We start from the raw sequence: 21,205 nt of genomic DNA, 5'->3' as shown, positions 1-21,205 counted from the left end.
GATGCTCTCCGGGCTGATCTGGGCTTGGAAACGAACCAGATTTGCAACAGCTCCTGACGATCAGCCGGGTTTCTGAAAGTCAGTTTATCTGTGTGAAAGAGAGAAAAGCTTTCGCTCTGTCAAAGCACGAGGAAATGACAACGCTGAGCCACAGAAACCAAAAGCTTTGATTCAGTCGGCGAGCAACACGTTTCCAGCTGGGCGTCAACATCACCTCCGCCGCCAGCGTCTCCTCCCATCCTCCTTCTTTCACCGGGATCTGAGGACGACCAGGCATCCGAGCCGTGAATGCACAAGCAGGAGGATGTTAGATTGGCATGCGGAGTGCAGAGTTCAGGGAGTTTTACTGTGACACAAACTGAGTAAGGTCAGGTTTTATCAGCGTGGAGAAGCTCACAACCAGGCAATGGTGAGTCTCCTGGACTTCTGAGGGATGGACAGGTGGATGTGCACCAGCTTCTGCCTGAGAACGGACGCAAAACCCAAAAACTAGAGCAGAAATGACAGGAAGAGAGAGTTTCAGCTCTTATACGCACCACCACAGACGGATGTCCAGTTAAAAAACAACAAAAAACACAAAGATATCATTGATTAGAACACTTGACCTAATCAAAAGTGAGCAACCAGCAGACAGGCGTCTTACTTCACGAGGATGATTTTGCACCAGCGGAGCTTTCGTTTTGTCTGACACACCGAGAAGAAGAGCAACAACATCAAAATCCTCTCTGACTTCTGCTGCCGCTTGCTGCGAGTAAGTTTTTGCACCGACCGCATTCGGTGCGAGCGCGTTGGGGTTCTTGCTGGACTCTTCTTTTCGGGGTGAGGTGGATCTGCCGTGGGGGGCAGCTGACAGCCATCCAAGACGCCGCGAGCCGTACTCCGCGTGAAGAATGCCCAGCCGCGCTTGGCCAAGCCGGCCGACCCGGGCCCGACGGCGGGCCTCTACATGGAAAGATCGCAGAGCCGCATCAGCCTGTCGGCGTCCTTCGAGGCCCTCGCCATCTACTTCCCCTGCATGAACTCCTTTGATGAAGACGATGGAGGTGAGTGGGGACGACACACGCGCAGACACATGCAACCACAATAAGACGGATTGAGTCATGCATAAAACATTGGCGGCACATGTTATCTGTCACCTGTCTGCACACGTCGGGCGGCGTGTGGTGTAAATCTGTCGCGGCTCAGAGAACAGTCGTTTTCAGCACATCACCTTTACAACATGTGCAAGCAATGTTTATGTTTACTGATGTTTTCACCTCAGCTGCATTTCCATACTCTGTATTTTTTTGTATAACGTATGTAAAAAAAATGATACCACCATTCAGTGTTGAAACAGTCGACAACAAACAATGTAAAGAAATTGTGATTGTTTTGTTTTTCTAGAGTAAATGATAAATCTATCATTTGAAAAGATCACAGACATATGAAGTGAAAATATTTGCTCATTGCAGCCCTGCTAACACCGACAACACAGACATAACACGTCAACAGGCCTGTGGTTGAATGGCAGATGTCCACTTAGACAATAATGTTGCCGTTTACATCAGTGTATGTGAGTCCAGTATAACCTGCAGTATGCGTAAGTGCTTTTATCTTGTGAATAGTCAGCCCAGAAATTTAGAGTCTTCATTTGACTGAAGTAAAAGTAACAATACTGCAGTACAAAAATTCAGCATTCAAAATTCTGCTTGAGCAAAACTGCACAAGTGTTACAAAAACTGGACTTAAAGTATCAAAAACAAAGTACTCAATATGCAAAATGGCCCCTGACAGAGTGTGAAATTACAGAGGCTTCAAGGTCCAGGTTATTTATTTTTTTTATCTTATACAGACGATTTATTATTGTTTGCAACAAGATAAGAAACTTTCTTTTTTTTTGGGACCTCAGGGGCTCTCATTTTAGTTTTGTTGCAAAGCAATTTACAACTTTATCGTTCTTGTAGGAACACGGTGACCTCCTGTAAATCCCAGAAGAGCTCCAACCTGAGCGGGTCTAATCAGCAACATAACTGAAAACACCTGTGAGGGTCTGTAGGGCCTTTAATCTGTACCAGCGCGTCATCTTGTAGGAGCTGATCAGATGCTTTTGTGCTGTTAAATAAATGTAGTGAAGTAAAAGGCACAATATTTCCCTCTGAAATGTGCTGCAGTACAACTAACTTAAAGTACAAGTAACTAAAAACTGTACTGAAGTCTAGTACTTGAGTAAATGTACTTAGTTACATTCCACCACTGGCTGACTCTAATGTTTTGTCCACAATAGGGACTCCTCAAATAATTTCCTTCAAAAGCATCTGTCATGTATGTCATTTATTTTTAGCTTTGCCTTATTAAAACATCGATGTTACTCAGGATCGACTCATCTCATCGCAAACTGCAGTAAGATTACACAAACACTGTGTTTGCTGTGTTGTGTATGTGTGCGCACACACCTGTACACACCTGTGCGCTTATGTCGGGTTTTCCATGATGAGATTGTCGGTAGGATCAAGTATTTCCTCAAATCAGATGCATTGGATGATGTAATTCATTTTGCTCTGACTGGTATTACTGCTACATTACATTACTTCTGATTTCCTGTTGTACTAATCCTGCCTGAAAACTGTAGTACTGGATTGTCTCTTCCATAAAAACTGAAGGATAAAAGTAGACTGAAAGTACATAAAAGTCAAATAATAAGACAGGTTTAATATGATTTTGCAGGTTTTTACTGTGAATGTGAGTGTAAGCTAGTGTTCTATTATCATAACATTGTTATGTTATGTTAGTGTTTTGCTGTGTTATTCATTAATGCATTGCCGTGCATTATCCTGAAGGCCTGTGTGCTGTATGTCTGTCTTCAACCACATTGTAGTGTGTTATAAACCATTTATTACATGTTTATATGGCGCATATAAACACAAAATAGGGAGTTTTTTTTAAAAAGTTTTGCCTAGACTCTGTAACTGTAATGGTTGTGCACACTCACTTATAAAATACATTGTGTAAAAGAAACTCAAAACGGTCTGAATGTCAGATTACAGCTGGATTACAAACTGGAGAAGGCAGGAAGCTTCCTGGGGACCCCAGAAGTCAAGGGGCCCAGAAAGCATGTTCACTACATATCAGCTGATTGTGGTCCTTTTATTAGTTGTAGTTTTTGTGTGTTTTTGCTCCATTAGTGTACAATATCGCCAAATACACGTCTGACTAAGTTTGTGGACGTGATTTCAATTTAAATTGTGTTTCATGAAAGTGCCTCAAACTATAACAAATGAAGTATTGAAGGTCGGCCCGACAGCACATTTTTGCGCCGTGACCCCCGCAGGTGAAGTTGGGCATGGCCGCCTGAGGAATAAGAAAAATCTTCATCCTTTAGGATATTTTTACTGTAATTTTAAGAGCTTTGTTCCTGCTGTTGCATCACCAACAGCCGGCTCAAAACAACAGGAGAGAACAAATGGCGGCAGCGTGGTCAGTAGCGTTTCTTTCACACCGTTGGAACTGGATGTGGCAGCTGGGACCAAGTAGGCGGATCCACCTGTTGTAATTATTTGTATGTATCTAATACTTGCAGCAGCTCAGTCTAATCGAACCGTTCGGCCAAAACATGAGAACATCTTATTTTTAGAGATATCTCGCGCACCGTTCACACCTGCTGCTTCACAGCCACACGCACAGTTGTGGAAAGCTAACTAACTCTTAATTAGATACAAGCTGGAAAAAGGACGACTTTGAGCAGAATAGAATGAAAATGACTGTGACTTGTTCTCTCATGCATCAGCAGTGACAAATAGCCGCTGTTAACCGATTATTCGTCCCGCCCTCTGACGGGGGTGAGTGGCCTGTAACGATCACAGATAACACTGCTGTGCACGAGGCTAAAATCACCTTTAATCACTCGGCTGAACGTCAATAACTTACCTGTGCCAGCAGACCTAATCCCCCCCAAACATTGTGGACTTTGTGTCCTCGGGGTTAAGGTGCTCCCAAACCACAGGTCAGCAGCTCCATAATCTTGTTGTCCAACCAGGAATGAAGCAACCACCTGGACCACATCAGACCGGGGCCCTTAGCTGCATGTCATCCACATCTGTGTCTGTCTTCTGTGCTGCACTTTTACGATGAAGTAAAAATTTAAGTGTAGATAATATAATACATGTGTTATTATTATTATTATTATTAGTAGTAGTAGTATTTAAATGATCATTTAGAGCAGCACAGTCCTGGTCCTATAAAGCCTGGTACTCATTAGACGCCACCGAATGCTCACATGTTTTCAGGGTCATATTCGAGGTCAGCATGCTCTCGCTTAATTACCACCCTAAGCTTGTGACATGATCTGGGATGTTGTTATTGTGATCAAACTTGCAGCTATTAGATATAAGTATTGATGATGGGAGTCGTCAAGGATGCTTGTAGTCCAGAAACACATAATTAATCCCTGCAGTCTATAATATGTTCCATGAATGTGTAACACCTGGTTGAACACCTTGGTGGTTGGTCCTCTGACTTTTTATGTAGCTCAAGCATGAGGTCGAATTTTTCTTTTGCCCAAAAACTAAACCTATGATAGTGAACATGCTGAACATTTTACCTGCGAATCATCATCATCATCTCTCGCTCGTGTCAGCTGACAGCGCCCATAAGTGGCCAATCGAAGAACATTCACATGCACCAGTAATCATCTGGGGTAGCCGACACGAGAACTGGTGCAATTCTAACAACGCAAACTAACATGTGATGGAAATGTAAATACACACATATCATGCAACTAATTATGCTCACATTCAAATGTGAATTGTCTGCAATAAACTCCTCCAGAGATTTTAAGGACACATGTTTACACCTCAGGAGAACAAGCAATAAGATAAGACTTTATTGATCCCACGCCGGGGAAATGTACTTGTTACAACAGCAGGGATAAAAAGAAAAGGTAGAAAAAGAGAAAATAGACAATAAAGGTTTAAAATAAAATCGACTATGGAGGTTATTTGCAGTTTATACAAAATAAAATAGAATAAGAATAAGAATATTGCCTCGTGAAGAATGGCTCAGTTTCACCGTGGATTTTGAATTGCACATTAGTGACATATGAATAATAAAACACAGTGTCTTTGTACTATGTTACATTGTACTACATTAGAAATATATATATATAGAAGTAAAAATATGTAAGCATTATAAAAATATGTAATATTGCAGAAGATAGGTTGCACAGATGTGATGGATATGAGCAAATGTTAACATTAATAATGGAGTAATGCAAAAAGTAGGTTTGTGACAACACGGTGCGACATTAAATGATGAGGAGTTAAACCATCTGAATAATACTGACTATGAAGTTTGTGCTTGCAGATATTCATATCACAGAACAACTGACTATTGAGTGCTCTTCTATTCTAGTTAGTTAGTTACTGCATCTTAGGGTGAAACCAGACAGGAAGCATAAAGATCCTCGCTAAAGCTAATTCACGCTGTCAGCTGCTTGCAAGGTGTGTTTACCGACGCCAGCCGCCAGCAGCCTGATGGAGGTCTCCATGCTGGGGGCATCACCTGTATGAAGGTGTGAATAATTTGTTTACACTCGGGAATGGATTTCAACCTGCCGACGCTCTTTGGTTCCTCAGGACGTCTCCACGGAAAAACACACACACACCCATACATCAATGTGAGCGTCACTGTACACACTTGTCTGTATGAGCACTCATGCATGCAGGCATGTCTTCCCATGCTCAGACACATATGAGTCTGGATAAACATTCCCACACACATACATAAAGTCTCCAGACACACAAACACACACACACACACACACACAGATATGAAAGCAGCGTGTGAGGTAATCAGAGCGGAGCGGCAGGCCGTGGTTTGTGGCTCTCAGTCTAATTAAATGCTAATATGGCTGCTGATTGTGGCTGACTGCAGCCAAATAGAGGCCTGATTGCAGGTTAATTCCCTCTCTCTCCCTTTTTGTCCCAATGTCTCTCTGTCAAGCCTTCCCTCGACCACCTTTCCTCTCTGCGGTTTAAAAATCCTGTTTGCAGGTTAATTCTGTCATTCCGCCTTAAATTGTCTTTTAATCGCTTACCGTCTTGTTTTCTCTCGCCCCTGTCTAATCTCTCGCTCCCCTCACTTTTTCCATCCTCTCGCTTCAGTTCAGTTTAAATATGTTTCGCTGGCAGGACAGGAAGGAAGTCTGTTCTCACAGCAGCAGAGGCGAAGTCAAAAAACTTCTGTTTATGTGTGTTTAGTGTCTGAAAAATGGATTTATAACAGCTTCTAGCAGCTGATTTTGTAGCTATGAGTTGTCTTAGTGTCGGAAAGGAGCTGTGAATTTGCTGACGTGTTGTTCCAGGTGCAAGTGAAACGCTGAAAGACGATCCAGGACGTCCAGTTTGAGTAACAGTTGATGAGTCTGAGGGCTGAAGCAGGCCGCTCGAGCTATGATGAGCCAATTGAAGTTTATCAGCCAGGTCCTGCCAAGCAGTGGTATGATGATGATGATGTAGGAAGAACTCTGCTGATACAAGCTTGAGTTGAAGAGACCTTTATTAACATGCAGTATCAGATCAGATGCCGGCCATCCGAGAGAGATTCAGGGTCAGATCAGAAGACTCTGCCCTTAACATACAAACAACACAATATATAGCAGGACGGTTTGTCTAACTCCACCAATACCTTTCCTATCTCAAAGACCAGATCATGCTCTGGGCTTTGTCCCACTGAGGAATGTTCTCCTTTGTGACAATCTACGTCTACATCTATAGAAAATTTAGTCCCAAACTGTACCACCTCTGGTTTATCTTTTCCTGATCTGACCCTACGTGGCCTCACATACCACAACTAAAAGTGGTCAGCACTTTAAACATCAGTTTACCCCTGATCATGCTTGATCTGACATATATCGATATTTGATTGATCTGATCAAGAATGTGCATTTTGAGTGTATCTGATTGGTGAAAACAGTGAATTACGTTCAGCTGTTTTGCACAATGAATTTGGAAGCTCTGATTTCTGAATCTAAAAGAATCTGTCGGGGATTAAGTTGTCCAAATTTTGTGCCACCTTTAAGTATCTGTCTTCAGCTTTTAGAGCTTTACAGCGCCAGATAGATCCATTGGATGATGATGATAACCTTCAAATTTCAGTTCCGTTACTTTGAGAGATTAGCAGTTAATAGTTATAAGAAGTTCTGAAACTAACAGGTGAAGTGAGAAACATCGATCCTGGCATTCGCTGAGGAATGGCAACAGTGCCCCCGATGGCAGCGGCCTCTCCCAGCCAGACCATACAGACCTCTAAATTCACTCGATTTCAGTCTGATAGAACGTGCGTGGGATGTGGCGGAACAGGTCTGATCCGTGGAGGTCAAAGCTAGCAACCTACAGGACCCAAAGGATTCGCTGCTCTGGTGCCAGACCACAAAAACACCTTAAGATCCGCACATTCTACAGGTGACACCACCTGGCAGCCATGACTTAGTTTCCCCGGCAGGATGATTTGTTGTCTTAATAATTCGACTCCCTTGTAGCTACAGGTGAAGCTAATAAACTGACGGCTAGCTCAAACTGAGTAATCATTTTGGTTCGCTGCGTGAATAGACATGAATTTACATTGTAAAGATTTATGTCCACCTTAAAAGGTAAGTAACCTTTAAATCAGGGGTGGGGAGCCATTTTTAATTTTCACTACATCCTTCGGGGGCTATATTAAATTATTGAATACATTTATCACACTATCATCTGCGATGGCTGGAGCTGCCTCTCTCCGGTGAGAGTCAGATGGTGATGATGATGATACTCGCAGCTGGTTTTCCAGGTTTGGGTCGTTGCTTTGCAGCTCAGTGATTTCATGTTGTAGGTTGTCGGACACGTTAAATGTCCTGAAGCCTCTTCAGCGAACGCCTGAAGGAGTTTTCACACTCAGCAGCATGTTCAGATGTCAGAGCAGCTTCTGTTCCTGCGGAGTAGGAACATGCAGCGTTTCCTCGTTCGCCACGGCTTTAATTTCACTTCAGATGATCTCACATGTGAAAGCAGAGAGCTGAGGAGCTGAGAGGATCTTGGTAAAGTCCACCATGAAGGTCAGATCACAGACTGTCACTGAGCGTCCAAGTCAGGTTTTCCTTCATCTCCATGAATTATTCAAACATTCTGGAACAGTTTTATCTGGTGCAGCAGCAACAAGGCTCCTTCACAAATTCTCCTTTGAATAAGGGTTTAGCTTCTTAGCTGTTAGCTCGCTCGCCACAAAACTTCCCTGCAAACACAGTCTCTGTCCGAATGTGGTCTTATGAAAGCTGCTTTTTGTCCAGCTCTGCTGAAGAACTTTATCCATCCACATCCGTCCTGCAGCTCATCCACCTTAACATGTTTCTATAGTGATGCCTGCAAACGGACTTAAGCACATCAGCTTAAGTGTTTTATTCCAACAAAAAATGCTATGTGCATGTTGCATTCAGGGACCACTCAGAGGAATGTGTTTCTCTATCACTTTAATTTCTTTTATAGCTAAAAAAAAAAGGGTAATTGCTGTCTAGAGATTTTTTTTTTATTATTATTATTTTGCATAGAGACCAAAGGTTCCCCACCCTGCTTAAAATCAACAGGTAGGTGAGTTCAGGTTATTTTACTTTTCCTGTCTCCTTGGTAGAAAAACACATCTCTCTATTTGACCTGATTTACAGTTTGCTATTTTTCCTTTCTGCCCTCATGTCACCCCAGATGATCATCAGACAGAACACACACACACACACACACACACACCCTGTAAATGTGTTATCGAGCAGCTCGGGCGTCAGATTTCACTGCTCTTGGTGACAGACTGAACAGACTAATTCACCTCCATTACAGAGTAAATGTAAAACCTGAAACATTAAATATTCACTCAGTGGCTCATCGCCTCTCATCACCTGCGCGACACAAACCAACATCGATTCTTCTTAAAGGAGAAATCCCCCTAAAAGTCTCAGTGTTTACACTCACTGAAGCAGTTCCTTCCAGAAGTCACTGTTTTTAACATGAAAGCAGTGTTTTCCAGCAATATGATCAGCGGGTTTTACTCTGAATCGGTCTCTTCATCATATTCTGAGTCGTTTGTTGCTTCAGTTTGTGCAGAAACTGAACTTCATGTCTCTTCTATAACATACGACCCAGAATTTGAACCACTCATGGGCTGCAGCCGTCTCTGCTAGGCTGAATTCATTATTTTGAAATGAAATATCTAAAATGAAATAAATGATAACACATTAAAATCAGCTATTATGAAAATGGATGATGGAATTACATAATAATGAGTTTGAATATTTTTTTCAATTATATCACAATTTGATGGCTTATGTATGATTAACTGTTTTTCCCTGCCGTCGGCTGTACAGATTATAAAACCTCCCTGAGGTGAATTGTGATATGTGATTTTGGGCTTTTCACTTTAGAGTTGGACAAAATGATGCATTTAATCACATTTTTTTTCAGGGTACCACAGATCCCATTAGTCATACCTGCCACGTTCTCACCTTTACCTTTACTGCCAGCCTGTTTGCACGCCTCACACAGTGTGTACTCAATGTGCTGCCGGCTTCTTCAGACTTTATGTACAATAGTAATGTCTTACATCAGATCCTGCAGATAAAAAGTGTCTTACAAAATTAAACAGTGTATTTTTTATATACTTACGCCCACTTGTTTGATATAGTGACTGTACTTAGCAAACTTTAACACCTTTGCTTTTCCACAGTCAAACATGGTTCATGTCATTGGCAACAAAACATTAATAGAACACAGAAAGCGCAGGTACATTTCCTGAAGCTGTTTTTAAAGAAATAATGGTGACGTGTTTCAGAGGGAGGATTTTTTCCCTCTCAGGCGTGTTCTTGTTCATTCTGATCTTCCCATTAATCAGCCGGAGAAAAAAAATGTCTAATATAGAAACAGAGCAGGCGCTGCTGCTGCTGCTGCTGCTCAGGGAGTCTAATTGAGTCTATATTTCTTTGTGTGAGAGGGTGTGCTGCTGTACCAAATGTTCTCACAAAAGAAAAATGAGGAAAATCTTCCAAAGCGAGAATTTTTATTTCGTTTTTTTTTCAGCTCCTCATGCCTTTCAGCAGCTTCTTTAGGTCAAAATCTTTGGTTTCTGGTGAAGATTAGAACCAAGATTACATTCAGGTTAGAGGTAATGTTAAACTTTATAGGTTTACACTCTTGTTATGTTTGTTTCTGAGTGTATTTCAGAAATATATGAATCAAGTGTCAGCGAAATGTTAAGTATGAGCCCGCACCAGATATTATGGCGTCATAACAGCAGCTAAGGTAATGAGATGTCACTTATTGTGGGAGGATCTGGAACATTAGCCTTCAACGAATCACAGGACTGATGGAAAAAGTGTGCAGGGAAGGAAGGAAGGAAGGAAGGATGAGAGGGAGGCTGATGATGGATGTTGGGGCAGAGGTGGAGGAAGTGAAGAAAGAGAGGAGGATAGAAAAAGAGAGGCAGGTAGGAGTAGATGTGGAGAGAAGAAAGAAGCATCAATCATACGTCAACCAGGGGTCACATGCATGGAGGGGGTGATGGAGGGACAGAGAGGGAGGAGAGAAGAGTGATAGAGGTAAGGGAACAGCAGGGGAGAGAGGGAGGAGGTGAGAAGTGAAAAATTAAAATGGCTCAGTGGGTCTCTTTTTCCCTCCTCGCTCGTTACCCTCATCCTTCACCCCTTCTTCCTCCTTCCCTCAATGCCTTCCTCCCTCCTCTCCTCCCCTTCGCTGTACCATCACTCCATCTCCTCACTCCTGCTGCCGAGTCACATGGAGTCCAAACACAGGAAGGACAAAAGGAGAGACACATAAAAACAGAGGTTTCCAAGTCCAAGTAAATCTTATAACGCTGTTAAGTTTTTAATGAAAGTATAAATTTAAAAAACACAGTAATGTGTAATACCAAAAACGAGGCGGAGAGATGCATGGAGCCGGTGTCAAAGATATGAGTTATAGAGGAGAAAGAGGGGAGACCGGGAGGAGGAGCGAGGTCTCTGGTGTGCTTCTGAGCTGGAGAGATGACCCAGAAAAGTCAGGAGTACAAAATGGACTGCCTGGAAAGGAGGTCTATCCCACAGGGAGGAGGAGGAGGCGGAGGAGGGGCGGAGGAGGTGAAGGCTGCAGGTGTTCATTTGTTACACTGAGCTGTATGGGAGCAGGGGAGGTGTTGTTCGACGCGTTGTAGTCTAATGCAGGAACAGTGGCTGTGTTTGTTGTTTTGATGCAGTGGATGTAGACAGGATGTAGGAAAGCTGCACCAGGCAGTGAAGCACGTCAGCAACATGTTCAAGGGGTTCGATTCATGAGAAATTCATGTTCATCTTTACCAAACAAAGAACTCAAGAGCCGCAAGAGGACAGAGATGTAAAGTTATTCTGGACCAAGAAGCCCGTAAGAGACGTTCAGACTGATGTCAAACCACATTTTTCATTAGTCGTAGTGTAAAACTGAAACTGCTGGAGTGTGTTTTTCAGATGTCGAAGACCCGATCTGAAACGAACCCAGCGGAAAAACCCACCCAAACCAGACGTGCATTGATTAATTTTAAAAGAACACGAGTGAGAAAAGATCAGAACTGATCAGCGGTGGAAGGAGTATTCGGTTCCTTTGCTAAAGAAAAAGTACAACACCACACTGTAAAAATGCTCTTTTACAAGTAGAAGTCTGTAAGTGTGTAAGTATAAAGTTTAAAAAGGTAAAAAGAGTCCATCAGGACACCCGTCTTTTAAACTGAAGTTCGCAGGCGACACAAAGGTCATCGGCCACGTCCGAGACGAGTCTGCACACAGGTGGGAGGCTGAACAGCTGGTCCTCTGGCGCAGCCACAACAACCTTGAGCTGAATATACTCAAAACTGTGGAGGAAAGTGGACTTCAGGAGAAGCCCCTCAACGCTGCCCCTGTCTCCATCCTCAACACTGTTTCCTTCCGGTTTCTGGGATCCACTGTCTCTCAGGACCTAAGGTGGACTCCGAACACAGCCTGAATCATCAAGAAGGCGCAACACAGGATGGACTTCCTGCATCTCCTCAGGAAGTTCAGGCTGCCTCAACAGCTGCTGATCCAGTTCTACACACATCCACCATTGTCTGGTTTGGATCTGCCACCAAACAGGACAAGAACAAACAAGGAGCGGTGACCACCCTGCCCCCCATTCAGGACTCACTCACCTCTAGACTGAGGAAATGAGCAGGAAGCATCACTGCTCACATCCTGTTCTTCAGCCACACGGTGTCACCAACCCTCTGACACCAGAACATCCACTGACCGGCCATTTCTCATCCCATAATACACAGTTTTCAATGTGTTCGTTCATCACTCACAGTCAACATGCACACTGGGAATTTTCTTCATTGCCTCATCATTCTTTGTATATATTGTTTATTTTTGCACTTTTACATTATTGTTGAGTCTTCTGAGCTGTAAGGTATTTATTTCTATGCAAGTTCACTGAGAGCAGCGTTTAAACCGGAGTCAGACTCCATGTATGTGCACACATGCTTGAGCCGATTCTGATTCTGATGTCGTCAGATTATGACTCACGAGCTCATGGAAAAGCAGGATTTTACAGTCGTAGTTGGTTAAGGTGGAGCTCATTTTGAACTTTTTTGAGTAGGACTGCAACTAATAATTATTTGCTGGAACCGTGAAATGTTTTTGCATGAATCAACTAATTGATTAATTGTTTCAGCTGGACTTGTGTAAACTTGAGTAAAAAGTAGTAGTAGTAGTAGAAAGTGGCATGAAAAGAAAAGTAGCTCACATTCGTACTTAAGTAAATGTACTTCATTGCATTCCACCACTGAAGCAGACCTGAGGACATTTAGACCCCACCCAAAATATGCTGGACCCGAACAGACCCTAATAACAAACATCATAATATATGCGCCGCCAATTAAAGAGCACAGCAACACATGTCGCCATTTCCCTGCACTTTACTGCCACACTCTGTCTGCCACGAAGAAGTCATTCCTCTCCTGTGATGACGATGATGATTACGACCACGTGGAGATCCACACAGAGGTGCACAGCAGACACGAGGAAGAGGTGGAGGCTGTGGAGGAAGGACAGATGCTTCAAGTGCAGACAGAGCCATGCGAGACGACGCCTCTTCGAGCATGCCATTACATAATAAATGAAAGCGTGATTTCATTCTTAATGCCGCGGCCACGCTTTGTGCGGTAATGACAGGAAATCACCGAGAGGCAATTTGACAGCGTCGATCCGTCCACCTCCCATTGTTTGTGATGGCAGGTTAAATCCTCCCTTCCTGCTTCGACAGCTTGTAAACTGTGCTGATACAAGTGTCTGTTAGTTATGAAATAGAAATATTAGACAGGAGGAGGGGAAAAAAAGGATCCGAAAAGGCCGTTTTAGCCTTTTTCCCCGTATCTTTGTTTCACTTTGACCTCTTACTCTCCTCTTCTCCCTCTGCCTCTTCATGGATCTCCTCCACATTTCCTCCTCTTTCATTCTCCCTCCGTCTTTCCTTCCTACCTTCTTCACTCTGTTGACTTCCTCTTCCATTTTCCTCTCCACTCCTCCTCTTTGTGTCCTCTCCCCTCAGCCTCTCCTGCTGTGCGCCTCCTCTTCAGTCTTCACCCATCGTCACTTCTAATTGTCTGCCGTTTCCTTCCTGCTCACTCTCGCTTTCATGGCTCCTACTTACCTCTCCTTACTCTCCTTTCCTTTCTTCTGTGCAAACTGCCTCTTCTATGTGGTCAGGGTTGCTCTCAAAGGGAAATCTACACAGTTTATAGCATCTTGCTTTTTAATTTCATTGCTCTGGCTGTTATTTTTATTGGTTACTTTCCAAAATTAGTGCTGACTTCTGAAAATGCAGCGACACGGGCCCTTTTCTGATGGAATGCCAGCTCTGTTTGATTCAAGCATACCAGGAAGCCATGAACTGTTTGCATTTCCAGCATCCTCGTCTTCAAAAACTTGTGGCTGGTTAATGTAAAGGTGGAGGTCTGGGTTTCAGTGAAATGTGAGACAGGACACGTTTTCAAAATAAAAAATAACACAATTTCTGTCTAATCTTAAAGGAATCATGTGACACATTGTGAAGCACTTTCTGGTGGAGTTAGGAGACGTTTGACACCACTCTCATATCTTTCCTTTAAATGTCAAGCTATAGCTAATGGGTGGCTAGCTTAGCTTAGCACAAAGGCTGGAAATGGGTGGAAACAGCTAGCCTGGCTTTGCTCAAAGGTAACAAAATCTGCTACCAGCACCTCTGAAGCTAAAACTTTACACATTATATTCAGTTATATTTTGAATGTTTTCAGTGGAAAGGCCACACAGGACACAGGACCACCTCCAATGCCAACCATCAGCCTCAGCCTGCTCCCTGTGGCAGCCTTGCAATGCAAGGATGTCACGCTTCCTTCCAGCATGTAAATGTGATCTCTAAGAAACACACTATGAACACACTTATTGATATAACATTTGAGGTCATATGCTTTCGCTTTTTTATGCAATAATTTGCGCTCAAAGCCGTGACAGCATCAAAGACCACGCATACTCCCTCACCACCACACCTTTCCTCCACCTCTTGTCTCACCGGTGCAGTGCTGCTAAATGTGAATACACATCGTTGAGCTTTAATGTTCGTCCCGTGTTTCACGACAGAGCAGTGAAGATGATCACGTACTGCTTACAGTGAACTTTTCAGCAGTTCAGCAGTAAAACCACTCTGGTTCCACCCTTTGATACCCTTAATTAGATTAAGAAAAGCTTTAATGAAATTAAGTTTGTGTATCTGATGTGATTATCGTTAAATCTTTTATAAAACCCAGATTCCAAAAAAACTTTGTTCAAAACATAAATAAAATAGAATGTGATCACTTGTTAATCCTGACAAATAATCAATTAAAAACAGTGCAAAGACAATATTTCATGTCTGACCTCATCAGCTTCATTGATTTTTGTAAATATCTGCTTTTTCTAAATTCGATGCAGCAACACGTTTCAAACAAGTTGAGAAAGGAGCAACTAAAGACTGGGAAAGATGTGGAACGCTCCAAAAACACCTGTTTGGATCATTCCACAGGTAAACAGGTTGATTGGTAACAGCTGATAGCATCATGATTGAAAGGCTCAGTGGTTCACAGCGAGGATGGAGCGAGGTTCAACACTTTGTGAACACATGATTGCATAAAGGAGATTAATACCTGGACTCAGGAAGACTTCAGAAAGCTGCTGTCAGTAAAGACAGTTTGTTTTGAAAACACAGAGTCGTGACTTTTTTTGAATCAGGTTGTAGTTTTCCATCACACTTTCAAACCTTTCATGGACTCTAAGTTCGAGAATCAGCAGCGTTGTGAAATAATCGAAGGTGAAGGTGCTCTAATTAAACTTTCTGTGTAATTTCTTGATGTGATGATCGTGTAGAAAAGTGCATTAACACTTAATAGAATTACAAAATCTCTAATGCATGCTGTGATAACATTTCCGGTAACTTAAGCATGTTAATTAAATGAATATGAGGACAGACAGGATCGCTGTGACGGTGTCTTTATGGCCCGGCATAAAGCTGTGCCGACTGAACCGAGGGCCGAGCAGTGAAACAGACACTTTTCTCCACACGCGGCACTTTATTGCCGACTGCTGCCTCGTGCAGTCATTAGGCAAGATGCTGTTTGTTGCTCGCTGTGCTTATGAGCGTTTGGGGGGGCGTTCGAGAGCACGAGATTCGCCATCGTTACTTTGTTTAAAGATAAACTCACTAATTTTGTTGTCGTTCTCAGGAGCGTTGCCGCATTTTCTCTCGGATCAGTGTTCAAACTTTTAAACAGCTGACGCTTTAGACATTTTCTTTTTTTTAGCTCTAAAAATGGACTCATGACTTCAATGAATGCGTTCCACAGAAATATGAAACGAGAATGAAGACTCCTGTCCGCCGGGAGCAAAGGAGGAGGTCAGGTGGTTGAGCGCTGTTCATTTCCTGTTTCCTACGGCTTCTTTTAACTGTGGCAGCAGTCGTTCACTAACATTAACCAAGTGGCTATTACTGCAACCATGACAACCTCTAACCCTAACATTAATCCTAACACTAAGCTTACTGAAGTGGTCACCGTAGAGCTGTCAGATCATAAGACAGATGCAGTTTCGGAAAGCACAGAGAAGTCGTGTTTTCCTTTTGATCAGGATGTTGGATCAGAACTTAACTTCTATGTATCCTCTGAACATTTCATGCATTGTGTTGCTTAATTTGGAGAGCATAAGATAGATAGATAGATAGATAGATATAATTTATTTATCCCAAGCTGGGAAATTGCAGAATAGAAATATGCAACCTGCTTTTCTCTAAAATGTTCTTTTTATTATGTGAAATGTTTCAGATTGCTCACAAACTGAACACTCTTGCTTCTGTGCCGTTTGGGTCTGTTGTATCAATCAGATTTTTTTAGTGTTCAACATGTGAACCTCAAACCAACAAAGCCCTCCTGATTCTGGTGTTGGCTCTAACTTAAGTACGAGCCATTCCTCATAAGTGTGTCCTGTTTTTCCAGATGTGGGGAATCGTTTTAGAGCACACAGTGAATTATCAAGAATCACAGCCAAAGCAACACGACGTGTTGTCGTCTGATACAATAAAAGTTTTAAACCGCAGCAGCTGTTGGGCCGTCAAAGTGCATAAAGCACTCAGAGGGAGGGTGGCTCAACGAGGTAAACTTTGACAAGAACTGCAGTGATGGTTATTGCTTGTAAAACAGAAAATATGCTTTTTAAAGTCAAGTCTGAGGCAGGGTTTGTCCTTAAAAAAGGCCTCCAGTGTCAGTATTTACTTGGCTTCAGGTGCTCTTTCGGAGCCCTTTGCTAATTTCATCAAGACCTTGTTATAACTGAGTCGTCTGTTCATCTCCAGAAGTCCTTGCTCAGACATTTTTCTCATTTTAAAAAGTCCTTGTTGGAGCCTCTTCTTCCATTTTGGACCAGTTAGTCCTCCCTGCTTCCCTGCCATCTCAATACAGACCTTGGCAGGAAGAAATCCCCACAGTGCCAGCTGTAATAGAGGATAGAGGACTGTGTGTGTGTGTGTGTGTGTGCGGGCTAACACAAGTGCTTTTCGTGTGTGCGTGGTCAAAGATCCAGCCAAAATCATCTTAAATTTATTTCATCGGGAGCACCAACAGAATCGGTCGCCCTTAAAGTGATTTGTTCTCCCCTGCAGCGACACGGTAAAACCGTCCAGTCATTGCAAGAGAATGAGGACACGAAGGCCAAAAGATCTGTTCAGTGTGTCAAACTTTTGGGAGTTAGCACGATATCAAGGTGTGTTTGTTGAGTAGGTTTGCAGAAGGTATCGTGCATTAGTCTGATAGGACAACTCTTCAATGCATCCGGACTTGTGCGTTCACTGCAGCTCTGCTACGTTTAGCATCTTAGCAAGAAGGCTGGAGGAAGCTGTTGTTGTAGCTCTAACAAAGGCGCCTTCCTGAATGGCTGCAAATACAGTTCTTCTGTATTGTTGATGCCGTGTTGTCGGTCAGTCCACCACTGTGGTCCAACCTGAAACACCTCAGCAACCACTGGATGAAATTTTGCACTGATGCTCATGATTGAATAAGGATGAAACCTGCTGATTTTGGTCCCCTGACTGTTCTTTTAGCGCCACCCTGAGGCTGAAATTCTTTTTTTTTTTTCTTGTGTAAACGTAAACATTTCGAGCATGTTAGCATGCTGATGATATCACTCATCTTAAATCTGCGGTGTCTCAGTACAGCCTCATGGATCCACTTCCACGTTCATAGATAGACATAGAAAATGAGATGTTGCTGTTTATGCACTGGGACTATTTCTTGTCCAACAACGTGTCCTAACAGTGCAGCTGCTGACTTTTTAAAACTGCGAACAAAAGCCAGATTGGTGCTGGATGGAGCTGCTTGAAGGTGCATTTTCTGCCAATCATAATCCACTGGTTCAAGTCCTGATGCTAAGCTAGGAAAAACAACAGCAAAAGTCAGTCAGATCTCATATTATTTATGTATATCTGTGCATAAAGGACAACTATAACTGATGGGAATGAGGAATAACTGCATAAACATGAAACCCAGGTTGTAAAAAAGTTGTATTTTGATTCAAGAACTTGACATATGAAGATAATAACTCACAGTTGAAAATATTCTGATGCTGACACAAGCATCTTTTTGCATTTCATTGTCAGATTATTCATTGAGAGCATTTCTGTTCAGTTCAGTTAAATGCTGATGTGTCCTCTTTACTGCATCACTTTGTTATAAGCTGCCTTTCTAAGTCGAGAGGAGGAGGAACACAGTTTGTTTTACAGGCTCTCGTCAGTCTCACAATGAAGACAAATATGAGCATTTTAACTCTCGTTTATCGGTGCGTTGTCTTGCTTTAGCGACACAGCTCTTAACGTTTTGCAGGAGCAGAAATGTGGGATCTTTGGTTCGTCCTCTCTTTTATTATCGCTCCTCAGCGATGCTGTCAGCCTCTCATTTCGTCTCTTTCCATCTTTATCTCCTCTCGCTCTCGTCCCTGTCGCTCACACTCTGGCTCGTTATTTTTAATTCTGTCTCCTCTTTTGTGTCTTGACAGATTTTGTGCCTCCCTCTTTTTCCTTCTCGCTGTCTGTCTCACATCGTCTCTCTGTCAGCGTACAGCCGCCGTTTCGACAAATGTACCAGCGTTTGCTCTACAAACTCGGTAAAATACATCACACAGGCCACAACTTCCTGGTGTGTTTGAATCAGAGCAATAAGAAGCAGCAGTGTGGATGGAAAATGACATGCACTGGAGATATTTAAGCCTGCGTGAGTAAATAATGTATAAACATCCTGACGTCAGCGTCCTCAGATCCTCCCTGCTGCCACCACACTGAACGGATCCCAGAGGAGGTTTCGGGGGGGGTCGGAGGGCGGGGGTAGATGTCTGACTGAGGCTCAGCCAATATCCCCACACACTGCAAATTCATGGCCGGCTCACAACCTGTGGTTACATTTATGTTTCGCCCTTTAAATGTTTAGCTGACCTAATAGAGACTGACTTAATGATGTTAAAGGCACATTAAGTAATTCAGCCTGTATCGACCTGCATTGGTCAGCAGGAACTGCAACAATATAAGTAAAAACTAGGTGGTGAGTCTCTGGAACTCCATACTGTTGTTCTGTTTTTAGTGATAAAGTTTGCATCATCAATAAACCACTTTGGCTACTGGAGTGATTGAAATTTCGTGCAGATATTCATGGTGACGAGAGGATGACTGGTCCGACTTTTCAGAAAATACCTCCAGCAGGTCAAAGTTTTCACAATTTTTGACCAGCTACTTGAGGGAATGGCACAGAATTTCCTAAAAATATCCAGGATTCTCAGACGATGCATCCTAAGAACTTTTCCTGTGAGTTTTCTCCAGTCCAAAGCATCGAAAATAGGCTGCAACTATTGGATGTAACTGTCATGAAATTTGGCTCAAACATTCACGTCACCTTCATGTGTTCTTCATCATCACCCAGCGCCTCCATCAGGTCAGAATTATGTTCAGCATTTTCATTCATGACCAGACAAACAATGTTCCCATCAGCCTCAGCTGTATGTTGTGGTTAGTTCTACTTAGCTAATGTTAGCATGCTAACATAATATATGTAAATGGTGTAAACACTAAGGCTGCTCAGCATTTTCATTGTGCAACGCTACCTAGCTGCTGGCAGGGCTGTAAAGTCTTTATTATCAGATGTAATCTAGCTCTCCCAGCTTAATATTTCCATTTCATTTGTAATATAGGAGCCATAACGTTCACATGACAGATGGAAACACATCTTTTGTGTCCATATATGACCAGTTGAAGTGAGCGCCATGCATGTGTGTTTTCAAGCTACGGCGCAGCAGGTCAAACTCAGTGCAGCGGGTGAAAAGTTCATTAATGAACCAATGATAAATGAAGATTTTTTATGACAGAAATGTTTAATCAATACAAAGGTTTAGCCAGAGTATTGGCAGCTGCAGGCCCCGATCAATAACTCTCCCCTGCAGGTCACCGTGAAACTCCATTTACCCTGAGTGGAGAAGATGGAAGCCACCCATTACAATTTACCAGGGACATTTTCAGCAGCGGCAGGAGGAAAAAGTGATCAAGTGATAGCAATCTGTGCACGCACGTATTTGTGCGTGCACAGATGCACGCATGCACGCACGCACGCACGCACACACACACACACACGTTGGACTGTCTTGTTCTACATGCATGTAGATTGTGAGCGGTATGTCACTGTTGGCATCATATCCATGTTCCACTGTCATATAACACTCCTCACCTGCATGCACTGACCCTTATTGCATGATCTTATCCCACCGCTCGACTGTCCACCTGCACGCTGCTGGTGTCCCACTTTGATTAGCGGTGTGTTGTCGTGGTATTAGTGGTATGTTTGTGCTGCTCAGCACAACTCCACACTCTCCAACTCCACACTGGCTCGCGACTGCAGCAGCTGCCGGTTTGTATGTCGCTGCTCTGTGCCGCATGAAAACGATGAGTCAGTGTCGGTCCACCAGCTGAGACCACTGTCCACTGGAAGGTGCTTTGTAGAACTGTGCAAAAGCTAATGCAGTACTGGAAGATGCAGCTACTTACACCAATACTGCATCATTCAGTCACTTCTTTGCGTTGGGCGTGCACATATTCTGCACACCCGGTTTGATTCAAACAGAGGAGAGATTGAATCATGACACTTGGTTCATGCTCTCACTGTTGCTTCACAGGCTGCCACCTTCATCCATTTCAGCATCGAGCACAAACCAGCTTGAAAAACCTAACTTGATGTGTCCTTGAGCAAGGCATTTAAACCCCGGCTTCTCTCCGCCGACTGTACGAGCCTGTAATTGGTACGGTAGCCCCCAGGTGTTCAAAAATAGCACAGTGTGCTCAGCAAAACCTTTCATTTGGGGAAAGGCTAAAAATTGCTTATCTACCAATAAAGTAATTAGCTCTGACTCCTCCGGCCCGCGACGTTCTGCTTTGCCTGTCGTTTGTGGTGCCAAGAGGTTTCAAAAAGCAGCTTCTCATTCATCTCCAGTCTTAGTCATCGCTCGTCATCGACTGTAGCACCTCTCAGGGAAAGTCATTTTTCAAATAAATGCAACTCTTTCAGAGCCTCCCAGGATCCTCCTTCTCCTCTGCTTTGCTCCGACAAGCACCTTATGCCAGATTTTCTCTCCTTCTGTAATGAATGG

General features: G+C 43.1%; 1 protein-coding gene across 4 annotated transcripts in view; it reads left to right on the top strand.

The window, feature by feature from the left end:
* The first annotated feature begins 946 nt into the window (after nucleotides 1-946).
* The window catches only part of rims4 (regulating synaptic membrane exocytosis 4), a 49,039-nt gene continuing 28,780 nt past the window's right edge, over nucleotides 947-21,205 (top strand). For 2 of the 4 annotated variants that reach the window (XM_041959746.1, XM_041959723.1), the window contains exon 1: nucleotides 947-1,043. In XM_041959746.1, coding sequence (XP_041815680.1) covers nucleotides 947-1,043 — 97 coding nt within the window. Of the gene's footprint in view, nucleotides 1,048-1,325; nucleotides 1,327-18,741; nucleotides 18,750-21,205 lie in introns of all 4 variants that reach the window. The other 2 variants (XM_041959732.1, XM_041959740.1) reach the window with 2 other exon arrangements.

Source organism: Chelmon rostratus, chromosome 2 (genome assembly GCF_017976325.1).
Source record: "Chelmon rostratus isolate fCheRos1 chromosome 2, fCheRos1.pri, whole genome shotgun sequence".
Lineage (NCBI taxonomy): Eukaryota > Metazoa > Chordata > Actinopteri > Chaetodontiformes > Chaetodontidae > Chelmon > Chelmon rostratus.
This window is presented reverse-complemented; position numbering and strand designations above follow the sequence as displayed.